This window comes from Eriocheir sinensis, unplaced genomic scaffold (assembly GCF_024679095.1).
Source record: "Eriocheir sinensis breed Jianghai 21 unplaced genomic scaffold, ASM2467909v1 Scaffold729, whole genome shotgun sequence".
NCBI classification, from domain to species: domain Eukaryota; kingdom Metazoa; phylum Arthropoda; class Malacostraca; order Decapoda; family Varunidae; genus Eriocheir; species Eriocheir sinensis.
The window spans coordinates 1-19,953 of NW_026112086.1; the positions used below are offsets into that span (position 1 = coordinate 1).

The 19,953-nt window shown below is 44.0% G+C and overlaps 2 protein-coding genes across 2 annotated transcripts; one reads left to right on the forward strand and one right to left on the reverse strand.

Moving 5' to 3' along the window:
- Positions 1-1,919: 1,919 nt before the first annotated feature.
- Positions 1,920-3,625, forward strand: LOC126994146 (uncharacterized). Its single transcript, XM_050853397.1, has 2 exons — positions 1,920-2,681; positions 2,799-3,625. The coding sequence occupies exons 1-2, from the start codon at positions 2,529-2,531 to the stop codon at positions 3,621-3,623; spliced, it is 978 nt and encodes a 325-aa protein (XP_050709354.1). The 5' UTR covers positions 1,920-2,528; the 3' UTR covers positions 3,624-3,625.
- A 10,325-nt stretch (positions 3,626-13,950) lies between these two features.
- On the reverse strand, positions 13,951-16,146 carry LOC126994148 (uncharacterized). Its single transcript, XM_050853399.1, has 2 exons — positions 16,054-16,146; positions 13,951-15,131 (listed from the first exon to the last, which is right to left on the reverse strand). Exons 1-2 carry the CDS (start codon positions 16,090-16,092, stop codon positions 14,745-14,747), a joined length of 426 nt encoding a protein of 141 aa, XP_050709356.1. The 5' UTR covers positions 16,093-16,146; the 3' UTR covers positions 13,951-14,744.
- Between the last annotated feature and the right edge of the window lie 3,807 nt (positions 16,147-19,953).

Below are 19,953 nucleotides of genomic sequence, written 5' to 3' on the forward strand. Positions count from 1 at the left end.
CACTCTCGTAAAGAATCGGGAACCTCAAACGTTGTTTTTTTTTTTTTTTTTTTTTTGCGTTTGCCGTGAATCCTCGCGTTGGAAAGGAAGAATATGGAAGCCTTACTAAACTTGGCTTCTTTTGTCTTCAAGTCCATGTTTCTTTCACTTCATATGCATCCTGTTTTTGGTAGTGTGGTATATATGTCAGTCGTGCTACTCGTTCTGCTGGCTTCGAACATGCATGGCTTGTTTTCTTGTTTTCTGCAAGTGATAGGAGTCTTTAGGTTCAGCATAAGAAGGTCGGTATGCTCAGACTCTTCCTCCTCTCACATCACCTATTTCCAGAGGCCGAAGAGGAGATCAATCAGGTTCTCATGGGTGTCTTTTTAGGTTCACGGTACAAAAGAAGGGTCAAACTACCACCAGGGTCACAAAACTACCCATGGAAATGCCCACGGTATGCTCAGACGCGTCCTCCTCTCACATCACCTATTTCCAGAAGCCGAAGAGGAGATCAATCCGGTTCTCATGGGTGTCTTTTTAGGTTCACGGTACAAAAGAAGGGTCAAACTACCACCAGGGTCACAAAACTACCCATGGAAATGCCCACGGTATGCTCAGACGCGTCCTCCTCTTACATCAACTATCTCCAGAGGCCGAAGAGGAGATCAATCAGGTTCTCATGGGTGTCTTCTTAGGTTCACGGTACAAAAGAATGGTCAAACTACCACCAGGGTCACAAAACTACCCATGGGAATGCCCACGGTATGCTCAGACGCGTCCTCCTCTTACATCACCTATTTCCAGAGGCCGAAGAGGAGATCAATCAGGTTCTCATGGGTGTCTTTTTAGGATCACGGTACAGAAGAATGGTCAAACTACCACCAGGGTCACAAAACTACCCATGGAAATTCCCACAACTCTTACGAAAGCCTCATCAAATATATGTGCTGGGGCATTGAATTGTGTGAGACTATAACCTTCCTAAGTATCACATTATCGGCGCCACTCGTATATGTTATTATCTGCCCAGGGAGCGTCTCGCCAGAGGGCATTGGTAGGCTCCTGGGGTCTCTGCATGTCATTCCCCCAGGAGTCGAAGCCTTGGGAGATGCTATAGACATCCCCAGGGTCGTGGCGGACTGGCTGGGCGTCGAGGGTGATGTAGTGCCGTTGGGGTGTTGGGTTGTGGTTGCCTGCGTCCCACCTCCCTCCGCCGGGCTCTCCACCGTACTCCCAGCTGACGGATCGAGGCTTCCTGTCGTTGCTAAGTGAGGTATGCCGTAGTATTGGCCTCGGGATGAGCTCCGACGTGGGTATTACTTGAGGCAAAGGTGTGCGAGGGAATTTCATAGGAGCTGCGCGTGGTGTGTAAGGGACAATCTGGAGGAGTGAGGAAAACTGGTTAGAGAAAGAAAAGGGTTGTGATTGCTTTATGAACAGACGTGCCAGTAGTGTTGGTGCAGGACTGGCAACTCTATGGGGCAACCTGGAAATGAGGAAAAACTGGGTGCCAAAAGAAAAAGGGTTGTGATTGCTTTCTGAACAGACGTGCCAGTAGTGTTGGTGCAGGACTAGCAACTCTATGTGACAACCTGGAAATGAGGAAAAACTGGATGCCAAAAGAAGAGGATGTGATTGCTTTCTGAACATACGTGAAGGAGGTGTTGGCATCGGAGGATTGCCAACTCTCACAACAGCGTTTTTTGAGGCTTAGGACACTAGAGTAACCATGTCGCTACGGGAAAAGAAAAGGGATGTGATTGCTTTCTGAACACACGTAAAGGAAGTGTTGGCATAGGAGGATTACCAACTCTCACAACAGCGGCTTTTGAGGCTCAGAACACTAGAGTAATCCTGTCGCTACCGGAATAGTGATAACGATAAGAAGAGAAAAGGTTGTTATTATTGATGAAATGACTAGGTGGCTTTCATGAATGGTACGGAAGATCTTTAGACAACTCAAAAAACATGAACCTCAAAATCATATCGTTACGGAAACACTGACTACTGAAAAGGGAAAGTTTGTTATTATTGACGAACTGACTGACTGGCTTCTGTGAATATTACGGAAAATCTTTATATACACTCCAAAAAAACATGGACCACAAAGTCTTTAGGAGTAAGTGAAGTAAAAACAAACTCTGCCGTAGATCTTCCTCTTGAAAACTGAGGGAAATGTAAGTAAAGTTTCTAATTGATGAAAAAATGACTGACTTCATGAATGTTACGAAGGATTTTGCTACACTCCAAAAGCCATGAACCTCAAAGTCTTCAAGAGGAACCAAAGTACAGAAGAACTCACTCTGACGTAGATCCTCCTCTTCCTCTTGAAAATCAGCATGAGGAAGCAAGTGAAGAGGACGAGGAGGAGGAGGAAGGAGGAGAGAAGGACGACGATGAACTCAAACATGGACAGGCCCAAGATGCTGTTGTTGTCACCGTCAGGAAGGGTCACCACTGAGTCATCGTCCTCTGTAGTCGTCCAATAGTCATCACTTGTAGTCGTGGCGGGGTCAAGAGAGGTCGTGTCTGTGGTGGTGTCGATGGTGGGGGTTGCTAAGGTTGTGGTGGTGCTAGTTGTTATTGTAGGGGGTAAAGTTGCAGTTGATGTAGTGGTGGTGGGTGTCGGTGTTGTAGTGGTGGTGGTGGTGGTGGTGGGTGCAGTAGTAGTGGTAGTTGGTATTGTATTAGCGGAGGTGGTACTGGGTGTGGTAGTGGTGGTGGTGGGTGTAGCAGTAGTGGTGGTAGGTGTAGGAGTAGTGGTGGTGGTGGTGGGTGCAGTAGTAGTGGTAGTTGGTATTGTAGTAGTGGAGGTGGTAGTGGGTGTGGTAGTGGTGGTGGTGGGTGTAGCAGTAGTGGTGGTAGGTGTAGGAGTAGTGGTGGTGGTGGGTGGAGTAGTAGAAGTGGTGGTGGGTGGAGTAGTAGAAGTGGTGGTAGGTGTAGGAGTAGTGGTGGTGGTGGGTGGAGTAGTAGAAGTGGTGGTGGGTGGAGTAGTAGAAGTGGTGGTGGGTGGAGTAGTAGTCATGGTGGTGGGTGGAGTAGTAGAAGTGGTGGTGGGTGGAGTAGTAGAAGTGGTGGTGGGTGGAGTAGTAGAAGTGGTGGTGGGTGGAGTAGTAGAAGTGGTGGTGGGTGGAGTAGTAGAAGTGGTGGTGGGTGGAGTAGTAGAAGTGGTGGTGGGTGGAGTAGTGGTGGTGGTGGGTGGAGTAGTAGAAGTGGTGGTGGGTGGAGTAGTGGTGGTGGTGGGTGGAGTAGTAGAAGTGGTGGTAGGTGTAGGAGTAGTCGTGGTGGTGGTGGCGGCGGCGGTCGTCTTCACGAAGTCCCCCGGGAACGCCTCCACGTACTCGATTCCTACAGACGCTCCGGCCTTGACGGAAGTCGCGCAGAGCTTGACAGTCTCTTCCTGTAGTGGCGAGAGGAACAGTGTTAGAGCCGAGGGCGATGTGTGTGTGTGTGTGTGTGTGTGTGTGTGTGTGTGTGTGTGTGTGTGTGTGTGTGTGTATATATGTGTGTGTGTGTGTGTGTGTGTGTGTGTTTCTTCACATTTCTTCTTATTTTCTGCTTACTTCTCATATCTTCCTTCCTTCATATATTTAACTCTGTGCCCGCTACCCTCTACCCTCCCAGCAAACCGCGTGTAGTGTGGCCGCACCCTTAATTAAAGAGGGTATGTGGTAGTTGTAGAGGTGGTAATTAAGTGGGTGAGTGGTTGTGGTGGTGGTAGTATCAGTAGTGGCGGGGTTAATTAGTTAGTTAGTTAGTTAATCGTATGCTATATAGAGGGTGGTGAAAAGGGTGGTGATGGTTGTAGTGATCTTAGGCGTGTGTGTGGTAGTGGTTGTGGTAGTAGTGGAAGTGGTAGTAGGTGGGTGTGGGTGGTTAGTGGTGTGAGGAGTGGAGCAGTAGGCTAAAGAAGGTAGTGATAGTTATATATTGGTCTCAGTGGGTGGTTGTGGTTGTGGTGGTAGTATAGTGGTAGTAAGGGTTGTGAGGTAAGGAACAGTGGGTTAAAGAAGGTGGTATTTAGTGTGGTGGTAGTTATAGTGGTGGTTGATGGGTTGTAGGGGTTGTGGTATGGTATAATTATTAGTGGTATTATTTCTCACTTATCTTCATAGCCTACCATCGAAAACCCATTTTCTACTAAACAACAACAAAGAAAACATATATTGTAGGGGTGAATAATGTAAAATGAGTCTACGGTCAACCTCAACTATGCTGCTTCAAACGAATAATTCTTAATATTATTGAGCACAGTACAAAAGGGAGAGCCGGGATGATACAAATATTATAAGCTACTATATCTGTAAATCCAACACACACTTAATATACCGAGAAGGAATATATGGAATGTAGTAGAATATATATATCGACATTTTTTTTAACTGAAAGGGTCAAATACTTGGAAAATGAATCCACGCTTATGTATCTACTACATTTATTATTTTTATTAGGTATACCATGTTTATTAAGTTAACCCGCTCATAAACGAGTGATTAAAGAGTAATTTTGATAAAGCTTTACCATCATACTCGACAGATATGTTTGTTTGATAACCTTAATTCTTGCCCGTCAGACATATAGCCTACCCTTTTGCCTTTCCTCCTCTGATTTGTAACATTCATTCATTCTTCATTTTATTTGCTTCATCTTATTTATTTATTCTTATTATTCTTATTTATTTACCTCTTATTTATTTATTTATTTGCATCCTATTTATTTATCTTTGTTTGATAACCTTCTTGCCCGTCCCTAATAGCCTACCCGTTTTCCTTTCATCCTCTGATTTGCAACTTATTCATTCATTTTTCCTTTTATTTGCTTCATCTTATTCATTTATTCTTATTATTCTTATTTATTTGCTTCTTATTTATTTACTAGTTTATTTATTTGTATCCAATTTGTTTATCTTCCTACTTATTCCTTTTTTTTCGTATCATTTTACCAACAGTGTGCGATTATTCCATTGGTACGTAGATTACAAAAGCAATTCTCTCCGTTCATTGCCTTTCTTTTTATTTATCAAACCACCAACAAATTATAATATCTTCCTATAGTGTCACATGATATCATAACCTAGAAATCGCACTAAAATCTATCACTCTAAACCCAACTTAACCTTATTTTTATTTTTCTTCCAGGTTCATTACACGCAAATTCAACCTCCTCTTGACAACCATGAACAGGGTCACCATCGCCCCAGGAAAGCCTCCACCAACATCCCTCTTTGGTAAGTACAACCTCTTCCTTGATACTCCCTTAGGTCATGTTATTCAGTTTCCAATAAAGCTCGATCGCCACGCCCTTCCAAACTCTCATGAAACTCCCTGAATGGTCTTTTTGCAATTGTTCTTCAGTCTTCTCCAAGCTCCCCACGCCTTTCCTATCTCTCATGGAACTTCCTGCGGTCTTATTGCTATTGTGTCCTTGTTTCCACTCGCACAAGCTCCTCATTTGTCCTTCTCCGTCTTGAAACTTTCTTGGGTCATTTAGAGAGAGAGAGAGAGAGAGAGAGAGAGAGAGAGAGAGAGAGAGAGAGAGAGAGAGAAAACAACACATTGACGTAGGAATATAACATGCGTAGGTGCTTAAGTTCTTGCGTTCGTCTCTGGTGTAAGGGAAGATAAGGGTTACCTGAATTGCCTGGGGATTTATTAGCTCAACACCTGGTCGTGGGGAAAGGCTCATGTGCCCTTTTCTTTATCTTATCTGTATTTATTAGTGTTCGACAGCCGCTCATTAAGGAAGGGTTTTATAAGGGATTGGGGTTGGAATGTCACCTACTTCTGTTTTGTTCGTTCCCTGTTTGTGACGTGTTCTGGGGATTGTTTTTTATGTGGGTTTTTTTTTTTTTCGATATGATTTGTTTTGTTGCTGTTGGTTATTGTTGTTTCTGTTATTGTTACTGTTTTCTTTTCTTTTTCTTCGTCTTTTCTTTTTCTTGTTCTTGTTCTTGTTCTTCATTTTGTTATCCTTATATTATTATCATTATTATTATTATTATCATTGTTATTATTATTATTATTATTATTATTATTATTATTATTATTATTAGTAGTAGTAGTAGTAGTAGTAGTAGTAGTAGTAGATGAGGATAAGTAGGTTGGGTTGATAATATGACGAAGGAAGACGTAATAGAATTGAGAAAAAAAATTGATTAATAGAGGATGAATGGGAATGAGATAGAGGAGGAAGAGGAGGAGGAGGAGGAGGATAATAATGAAGGGGTTGAAAATAAGGCAAATTATGCATGGAAAGTCTTTAGCAGATGTGAGTCGACAAGCATACAGATAGTAACTTAAGGAAGAAGACAATGAACGCAAGCTATATATCTCGTTATGCTGAATCGAAATGCTAAAAACTCCATAAAAATAGCTATCATTAAACACTAAATACTGAAAATAACCGTCCATAGCCATGATTCAACCCTTACAATAATAACGCAATATGGTTATCTATGATACTATACGATACCAATTCAGTGTAACATTTCATAAAGCATTAAAAACTGGTCTCATTGACAGTACCGTAAAAACATGTTACCATAAACCTCGGTAACCCAACCCTCATCTCTGCCTCCTCCCCCACCATGTGCAAGGAGGCAGATGAGGGGTGATAGTTAGGTAATGGGAGCGAACCTTTCATGAATTAATCTAGCAAATAAAATCGGCCAAAAACATAAATATCTAGTCATCCCTACCGAAAAGAGAAACAGACATGACGATATTAACCCCTAAAAACGATTCCGTATGACTAATTTTGAACTTAATACCATGACCACTGACCTTAATTTGGCGATGATGCAGTAATCCTGGCTGAGTCGCTGAAGATTCTGGTGATGGCTCTCGCGGGACTGAACGAGGAGGCGAAGCAAAGGGGACTCAAGATATTCTGAGCCACTACCAAGGTGCAGGTGTTTGGAGGCTTGCTGGATGAAACGGTACAGTCTGTCCATGCGTGTGGTGACGAAATTGAGATCTTGGAAAATTTCTCATACCTTGGTGGCAGAATGCTGAACAACGGCGAGTGCTGTCAAGAGGTCTGACGGTGGATTGGCTTGACCTTTGACCGTTTTGAAATTTCTGACCACATTGACCGTCACGAGCAATTTGACCGTCACGAGTACTTTGACCGTCACTTGACCGCTTTCACCTTCCCTTGATCACTTTGACTTTTCCCTAACCACCTCGGGCACTGTAACATTTCCTGCATCCCTTTTGATCATTTTAACGCAGGTAATTGTCAGTACTCTTAAACACATCATTACACACTACGGCCATTGTGGTGTAATAAAAAGGGGGACGGGAAAGAGAGAGGGCAACGCGCAACTTCCGTACATTAAAATAAAAAAATCTTCACCACACACATTTTTCTGGGGCCGCTGAATATCTAAGTAAGTTATCGACGGCGTTAATTGGCTACTTACCTGGGCTGCGGAGGTGAAGCCCGGCGGGAGGCGACGCTCAGGGAAGTTACTGGAAAGGTAAGGAAAGGAAAATTATTAGTGACAAATGACTGATTGGCTGACGAACTGACTGATTAGGATTTTTTTTTTCTTTACATCCCCGCCTATAGCCCAAGCCCGTCATGGCGCAAGAAATTTTATAGTGGTGCCAGTTATGCTTGGCTCTTGCTGCTCCCCGGAGCTCATTCTTGATTCACTGGACGGTTCCTTTTAGAGTCCGGGTTGATGGGTGGTCTTCTGGACAGCATGTGGGTAGTCTTAGGCCACTCGGCGGTGACTGAAAAACCCTTACTGACTGAATGAATGAATGAATGAATAACTAACAGAATTACTAACTCTCTCTCTCGTCATGCATTCGCCATCCTTAATAAGTTAGGTAACACGGCAAGGAGGAGGAAGAGGCGGGACACACTTCTGCTGCCCTCTTTTCCTGCTGCCGTTGCCGTCCGGCTCTCAGCTCACTTTCGCTTTCCCTCGTTGTCTCTCACTTCTGCACTTATTTTATATTCAGACGTATTTCAATTATCATCACCACGATGAGAATTGACGTTGTTCTGGCACTGGTGTGGTGGGCCTTGGCCACCAATCTGCTTCTGGAGTACACCGGGCTCGGCCCCACAACCCCGCCCGCCGAAGGGCTGCGCGCCGCCAGGCCTGTGGAGGGAGAACCCCCGGCGGGACAGCTCGGGGCCCACAAGGCCTGGGTGATTGCTGATCTACTGGCCGAACAAGAGCGGAGTCAGCAGGCGTTGCAGGACCTAAAAAGACAAAACGCCCTCTTGTCCGTCCTTCTACTTCAGGCCATAGATGAAGCCAGCGTCCTGCACAGGGCGGTGCTGGCTCAAGAAACGGCTTGGAGAGAGAAAGAGCAGCAAAGATTAGCGCTGGAGGAAGAAAACAGCGGCCTGATCAATGACCTGCACTTATCGCGACGCGAAAATAGCGTCCTGCTCAGTGACTTATCTAACGCTGGAAAAATAATTCACAGGCTCCGAAAATTCGTGTCCTTATTCCAGGAAGAAAACCACGGCCTGCTTAGTGATCTGTCTAACGCTAGGAATGAAATTGACAGGCAGCAAAAATTCGTGTCTTTCTCCCGGCAAGAAAATAACGACCTTATCAAAGCGCTAGCTATATCCAAGGCTGAAAATAACGATCTTGTCAGAGCGCTGGACATTTCCAAGGATGAAAGTATCGACCTTATCAAAGCGCTGGAAATCTCCAAGACTGAAAATAACGATCTTGTCAGAGCGCTGGACATTTCCAAGGATGAAAGTATCGACCTTATCAAAGCGCTGGAAATCTCCAAGGTTGAAAATAACGATCTTGTCAGAGCGTTGGACATTTCCAAGGATGAAAATATCGACCTTATCAAAGCGCTGGAAATCTCCAAGGCTGAAAATAACGATCTTGTTAGAGCGTTGGACATTTCCAAGGATGAAAATAACGACCTTGTCAGAGCGTTGGACATTTCCAAGGATGAAAATAACGATCTTGTCAGAGCGCTGGACATTTCCAAGGATGAAAATAACGATCTTGTCAGAGCGCTGGCCATATCCAAGGCTGAAAATACCGATCTTGTCAGAGCGCTGGACATTTCCAAGGATGAAAATAACGAAATTGCCAAGGCGCTGGCCATATCCAAGGCTGAAAATAACGATCTTGTCAGAGCGCTGGACATTTCCAAGGATGAAAATATCGACATTGTCAAGGCGCTGGCCATATCCAAGGCTGAGAATAACGATCTTGTCAGAGCGCTGGACATTTCCAAGGATGAAAATAACGACATTGTAAAAGCGCTGGACATGTTCAAGGAAGAAAATAACGACTTAGTCAAAGCGCTGGCCATTTCCAGGGATAAAAATAACGACCTTGTAAAAGCGCTGGACATCTTCATGGAAGAAAATAACAACGTTTTCAAAGCGCTGGCCATGTCCAAGAAAGAAAATGACGACTTTGTTAAGGCGTTGGCCATCTCCATGGATGAAATTAACGACCTTGTCAAAACGCTGAACATCTTCATGGAAAAGAATGACGAACTTGTAAAAGCGCTGGCCATCTTCAAGGCTGAAGATGACGACCTTGTAAAAGCGCTGGCCATCTGCAAGGGTGATGATGACGACCTTGTAAAAGCGCTGGCCATCTGCAAGGCTGTAGATGACGACCTTGTAAAAGCGCTGGCCATCTGCAAGGGTGATGATGACGACCTTGTAAAAGCGCTGGCAATCCCCAAGGCTGAAGATGACGACCTTGTAAAAGCGCTGGACATCTGCAAGGCTGAAGATGACGACCTTGTACAAGCGCTGGATATCTGCAAGGCTGAAGATGACGACCTTGTACAAGCGCTGGATATCTGCAAGGCTGAAGATGACGAGCTTGCACAAGCGCTGGATATCTGCAAGGCTGAAGATGACGACCTTGTACAAGCGCTGGATATCTGCAAGGCTGAAGATGACGACCTTGTACAAGCGCTGGATATCTGCAAGGCTGAAGATGACGACCTTGTACAAGCGCTGGATATCTGCAAGGCTGAAGATGACGACCTTGCACAAGCGCTGGATATCTGCAAGGCTGAAGATGACGACCTTGCACAAGCGCTGGATATCTGCAAGGCTGAAGATGACGAGCTTGTACAAGAGCTGGATATCTGCAAGGCTGATGATGACGACCTTGTAAAAGCGCTGGATATCTGCAAGGCTGATGATGACGACCTTGTAAAAGCGCTGGATATCTGCAAGGCTGAAGATGACGACCTTGTACAAGCGCTGGATATCTGCAAGGCTGATGATGACGACCTTGTAAAAGCGCTGGATATCTGCAAGGCTGAAGATGACGACCTTGTAAAAGCGCTGGATATCTGCAAGGCTGAAGATGACGACCTTGTACAAGCGCTGGATATCTGCAAGGCTGAAGATGACGACCTTGCACAAGCGCTGGATATCTGCAAGGCTGAAGATGACGACCTTGTACAAGCGCTGGATATCTGCAAGGCTGAAGATGACGACCTTGCACAAGCGCTGGATATCTGCAAGGCTGAAGATGACGAGCTTGCACAAGCGCTGGATATCTGCAAGGCTGAAGATGACGACCTTGTACAAGCGCTGGATATCTGCAAGGCTGAAGATGACGACCTTGTACAAGCGCTGGATATCTGCAAGGCTGAAGATGACGACCTTGTACAAGCGCTGGATATCTGCAAGGCTGAAGATGACGACCTTGTACAAGCGCTGGATATCTGCAAGGCTGAAGATGACGACCTTGTAAAAGCGCTGGATATCTGCAAGGCTGAAGATGACGACCTTGTAAAAGCGCTGGATATCTGCAAGGCTGATGATGACGACCTTGTACAAGCGCTGGATATCTGCAAGGCTGATGATGACGACCTTGTACAAGCGCTGGATATCTGCAAGGCTGAAGATGACGAACTTGTAAAAGCGCTGGATATCTGCAAGGCTGATGATGACGACCTTGTACAAGCGCTGGATATCTGCAAGGCTGATGATGACGACCTTGTAAAAGCGCTGGATATCTGCAAGGCTGAAGATGACGAACTTGCACAAGCGCATGATATCTGCAAGGCTGAAGATAACGAGCTTGTAAAAGCGCTGGCCATCCCCAAGGCTGAAGATGACGAGCTTGTAAAAGCGTTGGCCATTTCCATGGATGAAATTAACGACCTTGTCAAAGCGGTGGCCCTCTCCAAGGAAGAAAATGACAACTTTGTCAAAGCGCTGGCCTTCACCAGTGAAGAAAATGACGACCTTATCAAAGTGCTGGACATCTTCATGGAAGAAAATGACGACCTTGTGAAAGCGCTGGACATCTTCATGGAAGAAAATAACGACCTTGTTAAAGAGATGGTCATCCCCAACGTTGAAAATGGAGGACATGCCGCCCATGAATTTGAGGAAGTCGGTCCTGCAGATGACGAGCCCAATCTTTAAACGTCACTCGTTCCCGTCGAGGAGGCCAAGGATACAGATGACTTGGATTACAGTATTGAGCACGTTCCAGTCGACGGAATCTGTGACACTGACGAGGGCTATCTACAATAATGACCACGATATGCTCTACTGAGCTCGTTCCTGTTGAGGAATCCACCCTCCCCTCCCATCCTTCCCCTCCCATCATTACCCCGGCGAAACTCCCCTATCGTCGGCCTCCCTATCCTCATCTTTTCCTCCCCATCCTTCCCCCGACGTAACTCCCCTATCGTCGGCCTCCCCATCCTCATCCTTCGTTCTCCCATCCTTTCCCCCGGCGTAACTCCCCTATCGTCGGCCTTCCATTCTACCTCCCCTCCTCCCCAGGCTTCCTCAACCCTGGCAGGCTCTCTCGGTCACCGGCAGTTCTTCGGGCCAAAGGTCTGGTACAATTATCTTCGAGCCCGGAACATCTTGCACCAAACCGCGCTGTATTTCTCACGTTTCTTAAAACCTTTCTATCTATCAGTAAATTTATCCTAAAGGTACTGTAGTATTTCCATTTGAAACTGGCCGGTGGGGTGTGTAGGCCTATGTGGGTCAGCACCGCCCCATATATCTGCCACACTCTCAAGACTTCTCGCTTCCTCTCATATGTCAGCTACTTAATACCTTTCAATTAATTTAATTAAATGGCTGGATAATCTAATATGGTCATAGTGTTGAGATTGTGTCGTTTTTAGGATAATAACAAAAATGATGTATAAATACCGCGACACTGGACAACGTTGGGAGAGAGAGAGAGAGAGAGAGAGAGAGAGAGCAAAACAACACACATTGACGTAAGAATATAACATGCGTAGGTGCTTAAGTTCTTGCGTTCGTCTCAGGTGTAAGCGAAGATAAGGGTTACCTGAATTACCTGAGGATTTATTAGCTCAACACCTGGTCGTGGGGGAAAGGCTCACGTGCCCTTTTTTTTATCTTATCTGTATTTATTAGTGTTCGACAGCCGCTCATTAAGGAAGGGTTTTATAAGGGATTGGAGTTGGAATGTCACCCACTTCTGTTTTGTTCGTTTCCTGTTTGTGACGTGTTCTGGGGATTGTTTTTCTATGTGTGTGTTTTTTGTTTTTGTTTTTCGATATGATTTGTTTTGTTGCTGTTGGTTATTGTTGTTTCTGTTATTGTTAGTTTTTTTTTTTTCTTTTTCTTCGTCTTCTTATTTTTCTTGTTCTTGCTCTTGTTCTTCATTTTGTTATCCATATTATTATTATTATTATTATTATTATTATTATTATTATTATTATTGTTGTTGTTGTTGTTGTTGCGTAAGGCACTGGTATGTTGGTATTAACTATAGAGGCATGTGGAATCTATGGTGTTTAAGGTGACTTACGGCTGTTGTTGTTGTTGTTGGTGGTGGTGGTGGTGGTGGTATTTAAAATCGTTTTTGTTGTTGTTGTTGTTGTTGTTGTTGTTGTTGTTGTTGTTGTTGTTTTGCTGAACTGACTTTCTACTCATTTGACCGGCTTATTATATTGAGGTATTTTTGCTGTCTACTTTATTTAGCTTCTGTTAAACATAGATACTTGAATGCGAATAAATAAACACACACACACACACACACACACACACACACACACACACACACACACACACACCACATCATTAATAGCATAAATGAATATTCTTTAAAAAAAATTACAATGATCCGAATGATTTTGTAAACCTAAACATTTCTACAGTTTGTGCATGGCTCTAATACATATAAATCTTTGCATCCTTTAATAGTATGTGTTTCTGAATAAAAAAAATAGTTAGGAGCAGCGAGTAGTGGGCTTTTTTATTATTATTTCCTTTTTTGTGCCCTTGAGCTGTCTCCTTTGTTGTAAAAAAAAAAAAAAATAGTGTACCGTTCCATGTCCTGTCTTGTACGTGAGGGAAAATGTATGATGCTAAAAATATGTTTGTTTTTCTAGCATTTTTACTCATGGTAGTTATTTAGTCTATATAATGTTTGATATGTAAGTTTCTCAGGACGCACATCAGTCTTCTTCCCTCAAAAGGATTCACAGCAGTCCACCTTCAAACTAATTCATTTTCCTCGTTTCCTCGAGTTTACACGTCAAACACAAAATGACGACTTTGTAACGAGTCACTTCAGGAAGGTTAACTACTTCTAAAACTCACGATATTCTACTCATATTGAAGTGACATTTTCCAAGTACATGACATTTAACCAAGACATGACATTTACCAAGTACATTTTCCAAGTACATTTTCCAAGTACACTGTTTTTGTCTTGTTTGTTGAAAAGTAGGAATATCGTGTTGGTGGTGTCATTCCTACGTGTTAATGACTGATTCAGGAGTTTTAAGCTGTTGTTTTTTTAGTTTCTATTCTCACACATTTTTCCAACGGTGTCACAAGTGTGTTTTGGTGACTAATTCCTCATACGGTTGTTTTTATCGGTGGCAATCTTACGTAGCAATAGCTATTTAGGTGACATTTTCTTAAGCAGTCGTGTTTTCCATTTAATATGAACACTCTCGTAAAGAATCGGGAACCTCAAACTTTTTTTTTTTTTTTTGTTTTCTTTTTTTGCGTTTGCCGTGAATCCTCTAGTTGGAAAGGAGGAATATGGAAGCCTTACTAAACTTGGCTTCTTTTGTCTTCAAGTCCATGTTTCTTTCACTTCATATGCATCCTGTTTTTGGTAGTGTGGTATATATGTCATTCGTGCTACTCGTTCTGCTGGCTTCGAACATGCATGGCTTGTTTTCTTGTTTTCTGCAAGTGATAGGAGTCTTTAGGTTCAGCATAAGAAGGTCGGCATGCTCAGACGATTCCTCCTCTCATATCACCTATTTCCAGAGGCCGAAAAGGAGATTAATCAGGTTCTCATGGGTGTCTTTTTAGGTTCACGGTACAAAAGAAGGGTCAAACTACCACCAGGGTCACAAAACTACCCATGGAAATGCCCACGGTATGCTCAGACGATTCCTCCTCTCACATCAACTATTTCCAGAGGCCGAAAAGGAGATTAATCCGGTTCTCATGGGTGTCTTTTTAGGTTCACGGTACAAAAGAAGGGTCAAACTACCACCAGGGTCACAAAACTACCCATGGGAATGCCCACGGTATGCTCAGACGCGTCCTCCTCTTACATCACCTATTTCCAGAGGCCGAAGAGGAGATCAATCAGGTTCTCATGGGTGTCTTTTTAGGTTCACGGTACAGAAGAATGGTCGAACTACCACCAGGGTCACAAAACTACCCATGGAAATTCCCACAACTCTTACGAAAGCCTCATCAAATATATGTACTTGGGCAGTGAATTGTGTAAGAATATAACCTTCCTAAGTATCACATTATCGGCGCCACTCGTATATGTTATTATCTGCCCAGGGAGCGTCTCGCCAGAGGGCATTGGTAGGCTCCTGGGGTCTCTGCATGTCATTCCCCCAGGAGTCGAAGCCTTGGGAGATGCTATAGACATCCCCAGGGTCGTGGCGGACTGGCTGGGCGTCGAGGGTGATGTAGTGCCGTTGGGGTGTTGGGTTGTGGTTGTCTGCGTCCCACCTCCCTCCGCCGGGCTCTCCACCGTACTCCCAGCTGACGGACCGAGGCTTCCTGTCGTTGCTAAGTGAGGTATGCCGTAGTATTGGCCTCGGGATGAGCTCCGACGTGGGTATTACTTGAGGCAAAGGTGTGCGAGGGAATTTCATAGGAGCTGCGCGTGGTGTGTAAGGGACAACCTGGAGGAGTGAGGAAAACTGGTTAGAGAATGAAAAGGGATGTGATTGCTTTATGAACAGACGTGCCAGTAGTGTTGGTGCAGGACTAGCAACTCTATGTGACAACCTGGAAATGAGGAAAAACTGGGTGCCAAAAGAAAAAGGGTTGTGATTGCTTTCTGAACAGACCTGCCAGTAGTGTTGGTGCAGGACTGGCAACTCTATGTGACAACCTGGAAATGAGGAAAAACTGGGTGCCAAAAGAAGAGGATGTGGTTGTTTTCTGAACATACGTGAAGGAGGTGTTGGCATAGGAGGATTACCAACTCTCACAACAGTGTTTTTTGAGGCTTAGGACACTAGAGTAACCATGTCGCTACGGGAAAAGAAAAGGGATGTGATTGCTTTCTGAACACACGTAAAGGAAGTGTTGGCATAGGAGGATTACCAACTCTCACAACAGCGGCTTTTGAGGCTCAGAACACTAGAGTAACCATGTCGCTACCGGAATAGTGATAACGATAAGAAGAGGAAAGGTTGTTATTATTGATGAAATGACTAGGTGGCTTTCATGAATGGTACGGAAGATCTTTAGACAACTCAAAAAACATGAACCTCAAAATCATATCGTTACGGAAACACTGACTACTGAAAAGGGAAAATTTGTTATTATTGACGAACTGACTGACTGGCTTCTGTGAATATTACCGAAAATCTTTATATACACTCCAAAAAAACATGGACCACAAAGTCTTTAGGAGTAAGTGAAGTAAAAACAAACTCTGCCGTAGATCTTCCTCTTGAAAACTGAGGGAAATGTAAGTAAAGTTTCTAATTGATGAAAAAATGACTGACTTCATGAATGCTACGAAGGATTTTGCTACACTCCAAAAGCCATGAACCTCAAAGTCTTCAAGAGGAACCAAAGTACAGAAGAACTCACTCTGACGTAGATCCTCCTCTTCCTCTTGAAAATCAGCATGAGGAAGCAAGTGAAGAGGACGAGGAGGAGGAGGAGGAAGGAGGAGAGAAGGACGACGATGAACTCAAACATGGACAGGCCCAAGATGCTGTTGTTGTCACCGTCAGGAAGGGCCACCACTGAGTCATCGTCCTCTGTAGTCGTCCAATAGTCATCACTTGTAGTCGTGGCGGGGTCAAGAGAGGTCGTGTCTGTGGTGGTGTCGATGGTGGGGGTTGCTAAGGTTGTGGTGGTGCTAGTTGTTATTGTAGGGGGTAAAGTTGCAGTTGATGTAGTGGTGGTGGGTGTCGGTGTTGTAGTGGTGGTGGTGGTGGTGGTGGAGTAGTAGTCGTGGTGGTGGGTGGAGTAGTAGAAGTGGTGGTGGGTGGAGTAGTAGTCGTGGTGGTGGGTGGAGTAGTAGAAGTGGTGGTGGGTGGAGTAGTAGAAGTGGTGGTGGGTGGAGTAGTAGTCATGGTGGTGGGTGGAGTAGTAGAAGTGGTGGTGGGTGGAGTAGTAGAAGTGGTGGTGGGTGGAGTAGTAGAAGTGGTGGTGGGTGGAGTAGTAGAAGTGGTGGTGGGTGGAGTAGTAGAAGTGGTGGTGGGTGGAGTAGTAGTCGTGGTGGTGGGTGGAGTAGTAGAAGTGGTGGTGGGTGGAGTAGTAGAAGTGGTGGTGGGTGGAGTAGTAGTCGTGGTGGTGGGTGGAGTAGTAGAAGTGGTGGTGGGTGGAGTAGTAGTCATGGTGGTGGGTGGAGTAGTAGAAGTGGTGGTGGGTGGAGTAGTAGAAGTGGTGGTGGGTGGAGTAGTAGAAGTGGTGGTGGGTGGAGTAGTAGAAGTGGTGGTGGGTGGAGTAGTAGAAGTGGTGGTGGGTGGAGTAGTAGAAGTGGTGGTGGGTGGAGTAGTAGAAGTGGTGGTGGGTGGAGTAGTGGTGGTGGTGGGTGGAGTAGTAGAAGTGGTGGTAGGTGTAGGAGTAGTCGTGGTGGTGGTGGCGGCGGCGGTCGTCTTCACGAAGTCCCCCGGGAACGCCTCCACGTACTCGATTCCTACAGACGCTCCGGCCTTGACGGAAGTCGCGCAGAGCTTGACAGTCTCTTCCTGTAGTGGCGAGAGGAACAGTGTTAGAGCCGAGGGCGATGTGTGTGTGTGTGTGTGTGTGTGTGTGTGTGTGTGTGTGTGTGTTTCTTCACATTTCTTCTTATTTTCTCCTTACTTCTCATATCTTCCTTCCTTCATATATTTAACTCGATCTGTGCCCGCTACCCTCTACCCTCCCAGCAAACCGCGTGTAGTGTGGCCGCACCCTTAATTAAAGAGGGTATGTGGTAGTTGTAGAGGTGGTAATTAAGTGGGTGAGTGGTTGTGGTGGTGGTAGTATCAGTAGTGGCGGGGTTAATTAGTTAGTTAGTTAGTTAATCGTATGGGTTCCATGTCAACTGAACCAGTGCCACTTGCACCAGTACCACATGCACCAGTGCCAACTGAACCAGTAGACAACTGAACCAGTAGACAACTGAACCAGTGGTCTACTGAACCAGTGGTCAACTGAACCAGTAACCATTTGAACCAGCGACCATCCGAACCAGTGCAACTTGAACCAGTGCAAACTGAACCAGTACTACTTGAACCAGTACTATTTCAACCAGTGACCATCTGAACCAGTGGTCATCTGAACCAGTGGTCAACTGAACCAGTGGTCAACTGAACCAGTAGTCAAGTGAACCAGTGGTCATTTGAACCAGTGGTCATTTGAACCAGTAACCATCTGAACCAGTGTAAACTGAACCAGTACTACTTGAACCAGTACTATTTCAACCAGTGACCATCTGAACCAGTGGTCATCTGAACCAGTGCTACTTGAACCAGTGCAAACTGAACCAGTACTACTACTTGAACCAGTACTAATTCAACCAGTGACCATCTGAACCAGTGGTCATCTGAACCAGTGCAACTTGAACCAGTGCAAACTGAACCAGTAGTACTTGAACCAGTACTATTTCAGCCAGTGACCATCTGAACCAGTGGTCATCTGAACCAGTGCAACTTGAACCAGTGCAAACTGAACCAGTAGTACTTGAACCAGTACTAATTCAACCAGTGACCATCTGAACCAGTGGTCATCTGAACCAGTGCAACTTGAACCAGTGCAAACTGAACCAGTAGTACTTGAACCAGTACTATTTCAGCCAGTGACCGTGTAATACAATTTAACCCTTTTTCGAAGGCCGATGGTACTGTACTCCGTTGTGTAACCCTTTCATTACAGGTGTAACTCGTTTATGTTAGCATCCTCCCTGCACCAGCTTAAACCACGCATACTGAATTAAAACAACAAATTATCCTAGGCTTTGCATTGAATTAAAACAAGAAATAACCCTAGGCTTTGTACTGAATTAAAGCAAAAAATAACCCTAGGCTTTGTACTGAATTAAAGCAAAAAATAACCCTAGGCTTTGTACTGAATTAAAGCAAAAAATAATCCTAGGCTTTGTATTGAATTAAAACAAGAAATAAGCCTAGGCTTTGTACTGAATTAAAACAAGAAATAACCCTAGGTTAGTACTTATTTAAAGTAACTTGTCGGCTTCTTCACCATAAGATCTAACTTTAACTGCTAGTCTGTTTGCTAAAAGTACATATGTATTTCTTGGCCTCTCAAGATTGACAGCTTGGGCATTTTGCATTGTTAGCCTATGAACTGCAATGTCTTTTCTGATACCATTCATGAAAGACCACATTGTTGGATGAGAGCACATAAAAAGTGACTTGAGCGAATTATGAAACCCTTCCGTGCAATCATACATTATATTTTTAATTTATTTTTTTTTTTTTACTTTTTTATTTTAGTTTTTTTTTTCTTTTTCTAGCTTATAACAGTTTTTATATTTCCTTTTCTTGTTTTATTTATTTTTATTTATTACTTTTTGTGAAATATTTTTCACTTTGTGTTTGTAAATGAAGTGTGACCATTTTAATGTAGGTTTCCGAAGGAAATAAAAATACAGTTGAGTCACAACAAATTCTGCTGAACTCGCACATATTTTATGGAATAAAAAATACTCTGAATTGTGAGTAAACTAATTATATTCAGATCTTGAAGAAAAATAAAGTTGAAGAAATATAAATAAAATGCAGTATAACGTTTGGTTACTCTATGGTAACAAGGTAAGTACTGTATATAGTTGCACAGCACTAAATCTTATTTTCTACCCAACAACTTGCATGTGGGCAATTGCTCTCAAATATCGTAACTTGTCGGCTTCTTCACCATAAGATCTAACTTTAACTGCTAGTCTGTTTGCTAAAAGTACATATCTATTTCTTGGCCTCTCAAGATTGACAGCTTGGGCATTTTGCATTGTTAGCCTATGAACTGCAATGTCTTTTCTGATACCATTCATGAAAGACCACATTGTTGGATGAGAGCACATAAAAAGTGACTTGAGCGAATTATGAAACCCTTCCGTGCAATTAGTGGTTTTTGGTGCACATATTTGGGCATCCTCGTAATGATTCCATAGCTGTGGTTCAAATCTTGGGTTTCTTGCCCTTCCTCCTACTCGAGGTCCACGTACGTATGTAGATTCAAAATATGCAATTAGGTCATTGCATTCAGCCTCATCTGGAAAAGCAGCTCCCAACTCTTCAAAGACCTCAGGTACTTCATCAATTGGTACAAAAGCAAGTGCTGGAAGGGACTTGACAGTCATTGCAAAATCACGGTCTGTTTCATACCTGACCTTCAATCCCAATTCATTTACCTTTTTTATCACAGACTGATTTAAATGAAAGAAACATCCAGATACTCTTGCTAGAGGAAACTCATTTTGAAAGCATTTATTGCCGCCAACTCAAAATCAAGTAAGATAGTAGAAGGGTTGAGACCTGG

Coding starts and splice junctions, on each gene's coding strand:
- LOC126994146 (XM_050853397.1), top strand. CDS start 2,529: ATGGTGGGGGTTGCTAAGGTTGTGGTGGTGCTAGTTGTTATTGTAGGG. Junction 2,682..2,798: donor TTGGTATTGTATTAGCGGAG/GTGGTACTGGGT, acceptor GTAGTAGTGGAG/GTGGTAGTGGGTGTGGTAGT.
- LOC126994148 (XM_050853399.1), bottom strand. CDS start 16,092: ATGCTGATTTTCAAGAGGAAGAGGAGGATCTACGTCAGA. Junction 15,132..16,053: donor AGAGGAGGATCTACGTCAGA/GTGAGTTCTTCT, acceptor TCACTCCTCCAG/GTTGTCCCTTACACACCACG.